The 12,846-nt window shown below is 36.5% G+C and overlaps 1 protein-coding gene and 1 long non-coding RNA gene across 2 annotated transcripts in view; both read right to left on the minus strand.

Moving 5' to 3' along the window:
- Positions 1-12,846, minus strand: part of LOC108738369 (CTL-like protein 2) — a 33,125-nt gene that overhangs the window by 5,790 nt on the left and 14,489 nt on the right. The window contains exons 5-9 of the mRNA XM_025978544.1: positions 8,838-8,859; positions 8,361-8,509; positions 5,451-5,616; positions 2,624-2,831; positions 1,052-1,232 (exon numbers count right to left, since the gene is read on the minus strand). Coding sequence (XP_025834329.1) covers positions 1,052-1,232; positions 2,624-2,831; positions 5,451-5,616; positions 8,361-8,509; positions 8,838-8,859 — 726 coding nt within the window. The remainder of the gene's footprint in view (positions 1-1,051; positions 1,233-2,623; positions 2,832-5,450; positions 5,617-8,360; positions 8,510-8,837; positions 8,860-12,846) is intronic.
- LOC112905681 lies at positions 10,267-11,995 on the minus strand. Its single transcript, XR_003231937.1, has 2 exons — positions 11,749-11,995; positions 10,267-10,393 (listed from the first exon to the last, which is right to left on the minus strand). It is a non-coding gene; the product is annotated as an uncharacterized LOC112905681 (long non-coding RNA).

Below are 12,846 nucleotides of genomic sequence, written 5' to 3' on the forward strand. Positions count from 1 at the left end.
AAATGTATTATTGTATAGCAGCTGTCCACGCGGAAGCATTGCTCACTCAAGTAGGAGAGAGACAGATGTCGAACGCTGCCGAACGCGGAGGCCGATTGTGCCTCTTTGTCGCTCGTTCCGCGCTCTCGCTTACACTTCAAGCCTTAAATGGAACGCCTCAGAGCGAGGTAACGCCGCATGAGTCATGTTTTTTCGTGCCTGCAGCCGGCTGCATCGAATTATAAGACGTTGTCACGTCAAAAATTTTGTGCAGGATTTTAAGGGTTATCTATACATGCGTACTATTGCGCATCAAACGCATACGTGACATGTTCACGCCCTATTTATATCAGTTGTCTTGTATCAACAACACCCCATTGATTCTTCAAGTTTTTGAACATTTCATTCCTACCAGCTACTTCTGTTTATGGACGAACAGGGCTATGGAAGAAGGCCGTCTTCGGCCTCCTTTTAGGAATCGTGAGAATGGGTGGCTAATGATTAGGGAGATGAAGCTGACAAAATGAAGACAAACAAGAATTGAAAGATTATTTGTTTGTAGAATATTACTGCCTAAGTGATCCAAAGGAAGCCACAGAAAAATTTAGAAAACAAAGTAGAACAGAGGTACTGGGAATCGAACCGTTGTCCTCGCAAATGTTATGCTATGGGCTAAACTTCTGGGCGTCTAGGCAGTCTAGGTCACTGTCGAATATCGACTTGTCATTTATACTCTCCGTCTGAATTTAGCCTTAACTTACTATTGTTCAATTTTTACCACAGGGTGACTTAACAAATTCCAATTTGAGAAAACCACCTTTTAGATTGGTCAATCATATCAATTCGTAATGGTCATTTACTCTTTTATTATGCATCAAAACAAAAGCCGAAATGGAAAATATGGCTTAAAGCATGAAGAACCAAATGGTACGATTTCCTTGCACATATTATAGAGTACTTAGGTATTTTCTATTTGTAAAGTGATTGTGAGTTGCTGTTACATTACTTCCATGTTACATATTTTTCTTATTGTTAGTTTTATTTAATGCTCTCTTATCTAAAAAGTACTTACAGTATAATTTACGCCATTTCCAGTACATGCACAATTTGGATCCATATTTCTTACTTGGTAATAAGGGTCCCCTAGTGTTAAAAGGAACAATCCGATAACGAGACCATAAATAATCACTACAATCTGAATAATCCATGGAAAGACGGGAAAGAATAAAGATGCCGTCACTGAACTAATTGCTCTAAACAAATAATTAACCTTTAGTACACTACGTTTTTAAACTGTGCTAATAAATACAAAATAATTTCTCTTAGCCCCATGTAGATATTTCTAAAACATTTTGTAACGTGCGTATACAAGCTAACAAATAAAAATCCGTCTCCAGTCTATTTGCGGGATTGTAGCTCGATGAGGATGCGTTTATGGTCTATTTGCTAGACCAATAGTCGGAAGAAGATGAGTCTATTTGCTAGACCAATAGTCGGAAGAAGATGAGTCTATTTGCGAGACAGATTTATTAGAAAATTTACAAATTATTAGTCGCGCAAAAAAGTCCGGCATTTGGCATACTTCATTTGCAGCGACCATACCCGGTCGTACAAATCATTAGCGCTCTGCACTGGCGTTTGATACACGCGCTGTTTCATACTACCCCATACAAAGAAGTCAAACCGATTTAGAAACTGACGCATTAGTTAATGCAATAAAACTATTTTGGGCTAACCTGTGACACTGACACATTGACCTACTTCTAGTGACATCGACTCTATACATATATACGTAATACAAGCCTACAACGATAAATGACCAAAAAACTATTCTAGGATGGCCGTAAACATAAACTTAATCTAAATCTTACAAATAACAAATAATACGGGAGTGCAAAACTACAAAAGAAATACAATGTGGATGCTGGTAAGTAGCAGCTGATTGAATGCAGCGTTGCAATGTCGTATTTCCCTGAGTTATCCTACCAGGACCGGACTGATACTTGGTTGCACTTTAAAATACATTTTTCTTGAAAACGGTGGATATTCGGACCATCAAACATTTACTTAGTTTTCTTGTTTGATAGTGCTCAATCACCTCCTGCACCCTGTACATTATACGGAGTGTACCCCCAATTTAAAACGAAAAATATGGGGCGCATGTAAGGGCTAAACCGAACTATCGCCCGATAATCACTTAAGAAAAGGTCACGAAAACGCGAAGATCGAATTATTGTTTCTTCTTCAAGGTTGATACTGTTGGAGAAGAATCAGCAGGTAGCCGCATTTACAATTGGAACAGTTGATTTAATTATGTTGCCCGCGTTTGATTTGGTTTGTTTTAAAACGGAAACCTTTTCTGACTAATTTTTCTGGATTTAAAATTGTTGACATAATTTTCTCATTAGGTACGAGAAAATTGTCGTATTCAAAAAAATGTGCTGTATCCATTTCTGTCGAGAAAACTGCTGTTTAAAAAATGTTTTCCGCATCTCTTCCCTAATTCTGGCACTCAATGTATTTGTAACGCATGCGGTAAACTCCCTTACCCACCCACATACCATATTCGCAAATGCAGGACTAGGAGAATGTTTATTTTTTAATTTACCAAACACACTGCTTAGTTGTAACTGTTTCAACTTACTTGCTAGATTCCTTTACTAAAACGATGGCCAAACATATGCGACTTCGCAAAACCAGTAAAATCAGTAAAATTACAACCAATACGAAAGAGGCGGCTATAGCCAAGACCAGCCATACGTTTTTCGTGGAAATGTACTGCGTAAGGAAGTTCGATGGGGAGTCGCTACTGTTTCTGTAGTACAAGTAATTATCAACTGTTATGTAAACACCTTGAAAAAAACAGTCATAGCATTATTTCTGTAATGTAAATACAAGTAATACCATCGAGAGTTTTAAAAACGGACATGCTTCGATTGGTTTCAAATTTTTATCACACTCTTATGTATTACGATGATACCTGAAAGGATTATTGCACTGTTCTTTTTTTCTGGAAAGAAAAACTCCGTAGATTTATCTCAATTTTTTACCACATGTTGCCCTTTACGATAGAAGTTTGGAGGCGGTAAAAAACCTTTCAAGTATCATCAATCATCATCTTATGATCTAGTCTGGCGGTTCCCAAATCGTGTTCCACGGAACCTAGTTTTTCTCTTCTAAACGGATTTATCAAAATGGTCAAAGTATCTTTAGATGCGTATAAAGCCATAAACTAACATCTGTTGAACCTCAAGAAATCCTTGAAAAAAATTTTTCAAAGGAATTACAAGACAGCCACTTAGTACTGAATCCATTCGCAAATCAGACTAAAGCTTCAATATTAACTGTGTCGAATGCCACTCCGGATATTCGAATTCAATTATCGGACACGAAACCTTATTTTAATGCTATTATCAGTAAAAATGTGTAATCAAGATTTTCAATTTAAAATTCAGGTTGAAGATTACAACATGTAGGCAATAAGGTGGCAGGAGTCTTATATATAAATCTATTATGAGTTTACTTTTTTGTCGAGATGGTGTTCCGCCAAAAATTGGTGAGTCAAAAAGGGTTCCGTAGCAAAAAAGAAAATCTGAAACGCTGTTCTAGTCCATAATAGAACCTGTGTTAAAAATTTATAGCCAATCGGGGCATGTTCCTTTTCGGAACTCCAGCCATAATACCATCATGTTTGGACACAGTACATAATAATGAAGAGCAAGTATTACAATGTTCATAATTTAGTATTATATACAATTCAAGTCAATGTATAATATTATACTCATTGTTAAATGAAAGCATAAGTACATCTACCTCTATATATTTTCAAAAAAAGAATTGAAATCGAGAATTGTTATAGGAAAAACTTCAGTTTTTTTCGTTTAAGTATTCAATTCTGGGTGATTATGTGTAATTTGATACATGGAGCGACTATAAAATTAGCGAGAGATTGCGTTTACGTTATCAACATAATATGTACGAGGTCTATTCGAAAGTATTGCAAATTTTGAATTTCGGCAGGTTACGTATATTCGATTTTCGATTTTTTTGGCATTATATTGGTACTCATGACTCTCATGTATACCGACAAGTTCGGCCATGTTAAATGTTCAATTACTTTTGACAGCTGCTTTGCTTGCACGTGTTTTGGCTGTTCTTCGATTTTTGCCTATTCCAAAAAATGGATCAAAGAGTCTGTATCAAATATTGTATGAAAAACAAAATTAAGTGCGCCGACGCATTCCAAATATTGACTGTGACATATGGTGAAGCTACCTTGGACCGAAGCAACGTTTATTGGTGGTACAAAATGTTCTTACAGAGCCGAGAAGATGTGAACGACGAAGAGCGTGCCGGACGCCCGAGCACGTCAACAACAGACGAAAACATTGATAAAGTGAAGAAAATAGTGCTGGCCAATCGTCAAATCGTTAGAAAAGTTACTGAGCACCTAAACATATCGACTGCCTCCTGCCATTCGATTTTTGCCCATGATTTGGGCATGAGACGGGTCGCCGCGAAATTCATATTATAATCGCTCAATTTCGACCAAAAACAGCATCCTATTAACATATCTAAATCTTACAAATAACAAATAATACGGGAGTGCAAAACTACAAAAGAAATACAATGTGGATGCTGGTAAATAGCAGCTGATTGAATGCAGCGTTGCAATGTCGTATTTCCCTGAGTTATCCTACCAGGACCGGACTGATAATTGGTTGCACTTTAAAATACATTTTTCTTGAAAACGGTGAATATTCGAACCATCAAACATTTACTTAGTTTTCTTGTTTGATAGTGCTCTATCACCTCCTGCACCCTGTACAACGAAAAATATGGGGCGGATGTAAGGGCTAAGCCGAACTATCGCCCGATAATCACTTAAGAAAAGGTCACGAAAATGCGAAGATCGAATTATTGTTTCTTCTTCAAGGTTGACACTGTTGGAGAAGAATCAGCAGGTAGCCGCATTTACAATTTGAACAGTTGATTTACTTATGTTGCCCGCGTTTGATTTGGTTTGTTTTAAAGAAACCTTTTCTGACTAATTTTTCTGAATTTAAAACTGTTGACATAATTTTCTCAGTAGGTACGAGAAAATTGTCGTATTCAAAAAAATGTGCTGTATCCATTTCTGTCGAGAAAACTGCTGTTTAAAAAATGTTTTCCGCATCTCTTCCCTAATTCTGGCACTCAATGTATTTGTAACGCATGCGGTAAACTCCCTTACCCACCCACATACCATATTCGCAAATGCAGGACTAGGAGAATGTTTATTTTTTATTTTACCAAANAAATTGAATCTATTATCATAGTTTCCATAACGAATAACTTAACTGGTTGTCGTTTAAAAATGGAAAAATGGTGTCGAAAACATAGTAGTATCATATTATCAATAACGCCATAAAAAAATTAAAATTTCTTAAGTACCTAAATATGTTCATCGTAATAGGTATGTATTTACTTACATAATCCTAAAAATGCAAGTACTCCAATTATAGATAGCCATACCATTAAACCCGCCGTCCACCTCATCATAGCAATGTAAATTATACATACTAAGGCAGCGAATCCTAAACCTGCCAGAATTTTCCACCATGTAGTTGTATAGTCCGAAATAATATTGGTACTTATCTACATAAATTAATGAGAAATTATTAAAATTGTGCTGTCTCTTTTTTCTGGTTTTATTAAAAAAATATTCGAATGAACAACTTTAATTTCAGCACTAGCCTGAAAAATTATTATTCTTAGTCGTAAATGTATGTAACTACATTTATTTTGTTGGGTATAAATCCTGCGGTCTCTCTACAAAAGAATCAAGAAGTAGAGAGAATATAGGAAACTTTTTCAAAAAAATCATATCGTTGAAATCCTGATTTTTCAATTTTTCAAATACCATAATAAGTACATATACAAATACGTATGTAGATTCATTATCACTTAAGAACAAATAATAAAAAATAATAACATGAATAAAAAGAAATAATAAATTCTTTATTTTATAATGGTAAGGACTGTTGTAAAAATATTAAGAAAACACACATAAGAGAGCCGCCAGACATTACTTATTTTACCTTTAGAGTACCAAAATGGGTAGGATAGAGTAGCGTTAAGTAAGTTTGTACGTATGCACCTGCCAACTTGGGCCAACAACCAATTTGCAAAAACTAGGTGCTAAAGGTACGTAAAAACATTACTTGCTTTTCTTAAAGTCTGATGTTAGTGCTAGTTTTTACGTAATATTTCACAGAATATTGTTAAAAATTAGTAATCAACACTTCCAGTTGGCGGTAATTTCTTATACCGGGTACTAACAAAGCTATATCTTCCGTGACATCTCAACCAGACCAGCTAGACCATTCTTGACCCCTTCGCTCCAACCACTTACATTCCCTAACGCACTCTGTCATTCGTGCATCTATCAAACTAATCACAAAACGTTTTATCTGACCATCAGCAAATGGAGATTGCGCCAAATGGACACGCGCATACATTTCTTATCAAAAAGCAAAAATTTCCCGGCACGTTTCTGCCCCTCTGAAAATCTTCTACATACTTTCAGATTGATTCGAACACGTACGCTTAGACATAGTCGTAATGCACTACTCTGAAGGATACCGCTACTGCTTCACATGCATAGATGGGTTCACACGTTGACCCGAGGCGATTCCAATCAAAGATCAAGAAGCTGTAACCTTAGCACGTGCCCTCTACGAAGGATGGATATATCGATTTGGTGCACCGTCATGGATTAGTACAGACCAACGAAGACAATTCGAATCTCAACTCTTCAATGAACTGTCTCACCTAACGAACACCAAACACATTCATACCACGGCATACCACCCTGCAGCAAATGGAATTATCGAATGATTTCATTGTCGGTTGAAGGCTGCAATAGCATGTCATCAAAACAACAGTTGGACTCAGATTCTTCCCACTGTACTATTAGGAATACGAGCAGCCTAGAAGGAAGACCTGAAAGCAACAGTCGCTGACATGGTATATGGAAAATCACTACGTCTACCTGGAGAATTTCTATCTCTATCAAGCTAACAGACCAACAACAGCCGATCAACCTACGTACAACAACTTCGTCAAAACTTCCAACTATCTACTTCAGCTTTTATCCGGAACGCGACATGGGGAAAAGAAGACATTCATCTACAAAAACCTCCAAATAGCAGATTACTTTCTAGTTCGAAACCATGGTCCTAAAAACTCGCTACAGTTCTCTTACGACGTCTCTTTTAAAGTAATTAGTTAGGAATATCCACATGTTCAAAGAGAAAACCGTATTTATTCGCCGAATTAAACCGCATTTATCATGTCAGAGGGACAACATTCATAATCCTATCCTGGGCCCGCAACCACCAATAACAACTCTGCTCAATCAACAAAAACAAACCATTCAGGACGTCGAGTACGCTTCCTGAAATACGTCACAGCAGGATGACCAATATCGTTAATCACTAGGGAGGGGGTCCTGTCTAATTTGGGACCATGGTCACATCATCATCATTCTCGCGAAACACGTGTCCGCTCAAATAAAATTATTTGTGGTAATTATGGGTGAGTGTTCCTTTTAATTTTGAATTAATATTTACCACAGTCTCCTCTTTCTAATTGTAATTTAATTTTAATTTTGACCATGATCACATCATCATCCAGTCTCGCAAATAGATTCATCTTTTTCTGACCATGGTCACATCATCATCCAGTCTCGCAAGTAGACTCATCTTTTTGTGACTGTTGGCCTCGCAAATAGACCATAGTCACATCATCATTCAGCCTCCAGTCTCGCAAATAGACCCATATTTTTCTGACTATTGACCTCGTAAATAGACCATGGCCACATCGTCGTCCAGCCTCCGGTCTCGCAAACAGAGTGGAGCTTGGCATCTTTATCTTTTAGCGTCACGCACGCTACACATTTACTTATCCGGCTCATTTACTACCCCCTTCGTTCGCACAATAATGAGGGTGTACGCTACACATTTGTGCTCAGGTCAATTTAGAATAATAGGTAACATTTGGATGAACAGAACATCCTTGGCGCCATCCAGACAGTATACCCTTCTTTAGTCTTTTTTTTTTGACGCGCTAAAGTGTATAATTGATCCACATGTAACATTTAAAACTTTTTCACATTTTTATTCCTAATCTAATCGTTAGCACGGAAGAGTATCAATTCACGTTAATCGGTTATCAATTGGCGTCAGTCAGTCAATGAACCAATTAGACAAAATTTTAATGGAGTAACCCATAAAGTGCAGAATAATTTTTAGCCCTTCTATCTGGCATTTGATCATACTCATACATTTACGACCAACAATAATGTGATTTTCAAAATAAAAAAATATATATTGTATTACTTCTCCTGCAGCCGACAACAATTTGACATTATTTACAGCAGATTCGATGGCTGTAATATTATATCCAGTTAAATCCTCTATTGTTGAAGCGTCTAAATTAAGGGGCAATGTGGGTATACATCTGTTTAGAACTGCAAAATATTGAGAAACTCAAATTAATATTTATCATTACTATCTTTAATTTTTAATCAAATTTTAACAAAAAGAGAAACAGATTTCAGTAAAATTAAAATTGATATTATTGTTAGTTAGGCTCTCCTCCCTGGGGTGGACGATCAAAGTCTGAGATTAAATGCTTGTTTTTGATAATACTATTCAAATAATTGTGTTTTTCTCTCAATCTTTTACAACGTATTGTACGAGATTTCAGAGTAAACATTCTAGTAAATTGGCTATTCATTGTGTTTCTGATTCCTGTTCCTGGTTTATGTAATAATAAAAGTAGACTTTTGATTTTTTTACTTACAATTGACTTACAATTGAAATACAAGTACGTGAACTTGTCAACAAAAACAACATTTTGGGCAGTTATTGATTACATTTATTTTTAGTATTGCTGACGATGACGATCACGCGCAATTTGTGAAATTTGGTAGATTGACTTATATTGATTCAAACGATTATCTCGACAGAAACAAAAAAAATCGGTTGTCTGTAAAGTCGGTTTACTGACGATAATTGAACGTGACAACGTCATAAGAAAATACTGATGGAATGGTTTCATTTTTCAAAAGAAAATTTTAATTTTATTTGTTTGATAGATATTTTGTATGGATATAGAGAAGGAGGTAAATGGAAATGTATTATTTTGTAGCAGCTGTCCACGCGGACGCATCGCATCGCTCACTCAAGTAGGAGAGAGACAGATGTCGAACGCTGCCGAACGCGGAGGCCGATTGTGCCTCTTTGTCGCTCGTTCCGCGCTCTCGCTTACACTTCAAGCCTTAAATGGAACGCCTCAGAGCGAGGTAACGCCGCATGAGTCATGTTTTTTCGTGCCTGCAGCCGGCTGCATCGAATTATAAGACGTTGTCACGTCAAAAATTTTGTGCAGGATTTTAAGGGTTATCTATACATGCGTACTATTGCGCATCAAACGCATACGTGACATGTTCACGCCCTATTTATATCAGTTGTCTTGTATCAACAACACCCCATTGATTCTTCAAGTTTTTGAACATTTCATTCCTACCAGCTACTTCTGTTTATGGACGAACAGGGCTATGGAAGAAGGCCGTCTTCGGCCTCCTTTTAGGAATCGTGAGAATGGGTGGCTAATGATTAGGGAGATGAAGCTGACAAAATGAAGACAAACAAGAATTGAAAGATTATTTGTTTGTAGAATATTACTGCCTAAGTGATCCAAAGGAAGCCACAGAAAAATTTAGAAAACAAAGTAGAACAGAGGTACTGGGAATCGAACCGTTGTCCTCGCAAATGTTATGCTATGGGCTAAACTTCTGGGCGTCTAGGCAGTCTAGGTCACTGTCGAATATCGACTTGTCATTTATACTCTCCGTCTGAATTTAGCCTTAACTTACTATTGTTCAATTTTTACCACAGGGTGACTTAACAAATTCCAATTTGAGAAAACCACCTTTTAGATTGGTCAATCATATCAATTCGTAATGGTCATTTACTCTTTTATTATGCATCAAAACAAAAGCCGAAATGGAAAATATGGCTTAAAGCATGAAGAACCAAATGGTACGATTTCCTTGCACATATTATAGAGTACTTAGGTATTTTCTATTTGTAAAGTGATTGTGAGTTGCTGTTACATTACTTCCATGTTACATATTTTTCTTATTGTTAGTTTTATTTAATGCTCTCTTATCTAAAAAGTACTTACAGTATAATTTACGCCATTTCCAGTACATGCACAATTTGGATCCATATTTCTTACTTGGTAATAAGGGTCCCCTAGTGTTAAAAGGAACAATCCGATAACGAGACCATAAATAATCACTACAATCTGAATAATCCATGGAAAGACGGGAAAGAATAAAGATGCCGTCACTGAACTAATTGCTCTAAACAAATAATTAACCTTTAGTACACTACGTTTTTAAACTGTGCTAATAAATACAAAATAATTTCTCTTAGCCCCATGTAGATATTTCTAAAACATTTTGTAACGTGCGTATACAAGCTAACAAATAAAAATCCGTCTCCAGTCTATTTGCGGGATTGTAGCTCGATGAGGATGCGTTTATGGTCTATTTGCTAGACCAATAGTCGGAAGAAGATGAGTCTATTTGCTAGACCAATAGTCGGAAGAAGATGAGTCTATTTGCGAGACAGATTTATTAGAAAATTTACAAATTATTAGTCGCGCAAAAAAGTCCGGCATTTGGCATACTTCATTTGCAGCGACCATACCCGGTCGTACAAATCATTAGCGCTCTGCACTGGCGTTTGATACACGCGCTGTTTCATACTACCCCATACAAAGAAGTCAAACCGATTTAGAAACTGACGCATTAGTTAATGCAATAAAACTATTTTGGGCTAACCTGTGACACTGACACATTGACCTACTTCTAGTGACATCGACTCTATACATATATACGTAATACAAGCCTACAACGATAAATGACCAAAAAACTATTCTAGGATGGCCGTAAACATAAACTTAATCTAAATCTTACAAATAACAAATAATACGGGAGTGCAAAACTACAAAAGAAATACAATGTGGATGCTGGTAAATAGCAGCTGATTGAATGCAGCGTTGCAATGTCGTATTTCCCTGAGTTATCCTACCAGGACCGGACTGATAATTGGTTGCACTTTAAAATACATTTTTCTTGAAAACGGTGAATATTCGAACCATCAAACATTTACTTAGTTTTCTTGTTTGATAGTGCTCTATCACCTCCTGCACCCTGTACAACGAAAAATATGGGGCGGATGTAAGGGCTAAGCCGAACTATCGCCCGATAATCACTTAAGAAAAGGTCACGAAAATGCGAAGATCGAATTATTGTTTCTTCTTCAAGGTTGACACTGTTGGAGAAGAATCAGCAGGTAGCCGCATTTACAATTTGAACAGTTGATTTACTTATGTTGCCCGCGTTTGATTTGGTTTGTTTTAAAGAAACCTTTTCTGACTAATTTTTCTGAATTTAAAACTGTTGACATAATTTTCTCAGTAGGTACGAGAAAATTGTCGTATTCAAAAAAATGTGCTGTATCCATTTCTGTCGAGAAAACTGCTGTTTAAAAAATGTTTTCCGCATCTCTTCCCTAATTCTGGCACTCAATGTATTTGTAACGCATGCGGTAAACTCCCTTACCCACCCACATACCATATTCGCAAATGCAGGACTAGGAGAATGTTTATTTTTTATTAATTTACCAAACACACTGCTTAACTGCAACTTACTTGCTAGATTCCTTTACTAAAACGATGGCCAAACATATGCGACTTCGCAAAACCAGTAAAATCAGTAAAATTACAACCAATACGAAAGAGGCGGCTATAGCCAAGACCAGCCATACGTTTTTCGTGGAAATGTACTGCGTAAGGAAGTTCGATGGGGAGTCGCTACTGTTTCTGTAGTACAAGTAATTATCAACTGTTATGTAAACACCTTGAAAAAAACAGTCATAGCATTATTTCTGTAATGTAAATACAAGTAATACCATCGAGAGTTTTAAAAAAGGGACATGCTCCGATTGGCTTCAAATTTTTATGACGCTCTTATGTATTATGATGATACTTAAAAAGATTATCGCACTGTTCTTTTTTTCTGGAAAGAAAAACTCCGTAGATTTATCTCAATTTTTTACCACATGTTGCCCTTTACGATAGAAGTTTGGAGGCGGTAAAAAACCTTTCAAGTATCATCAATCATCATCTTATGATCTAGTCTGGCGGTTCCCAAATCGTGTTCCACGGAACCTAGTTTTTCTCTTCTAAACGGATTTATCAAAATGGTCAAAGTATCTTTAGATGCGTATAAAGCCATAAACTAACATCTGTTGAACCTCAAGAAATCCTTGAAAAAAATTTTTCAAAGGAATTACAAGACAGCCACTTAGTACTGAATCCATTCGCAAATCAGACTAAAGCTTCAATATTAACTGTGTCGAATGCCACTCCGGATATTCGAATTCAATTATCGGACACGAAACCTTATTTTAATGCTATTATCAGTAAAAATGTGTAATCAAGATTTTCAATTTAAAATTCAGGTTGAAGATTACAACATGTAGGCAATAAGGTGGCAGGAGTCTTATATATAAATCTATTATGAGTTTACTTTTTTGTCGAGATGGTGTTCCGCCAAAAATTGGTGAGTCAAAAAGGGTTCCGTAGCAAAAAAGAAAATCTGAAACGCTGTTCTAGTCCATAATAGAACCTGTGTTAAAAATTTATAGCCAATCGGGGCATGTTCCTTTTCGGAACTCCAGCCATAATACCATCATGTTTGGACACAGTACATAATAATGAAGAGCAAGTATTACAATGTTCATAATT

This window comes from Agrilus planipennis, unplaced genomic scaffold (assembly GCF_000699045.2).
Source record: "Agrilus planipennis isolate EAB-ADULT unplaced genomic scaffold, Apla_2.0 scaffold178, whole genome shotgun sequence".
In the NCBI taxonomy this organism is placed as follows: Eukaryota; Metazoa; Arthropoda; class Insecta; order Coleoptera; family Buprestidae; genus Agrilus; species Agrilus planipennis.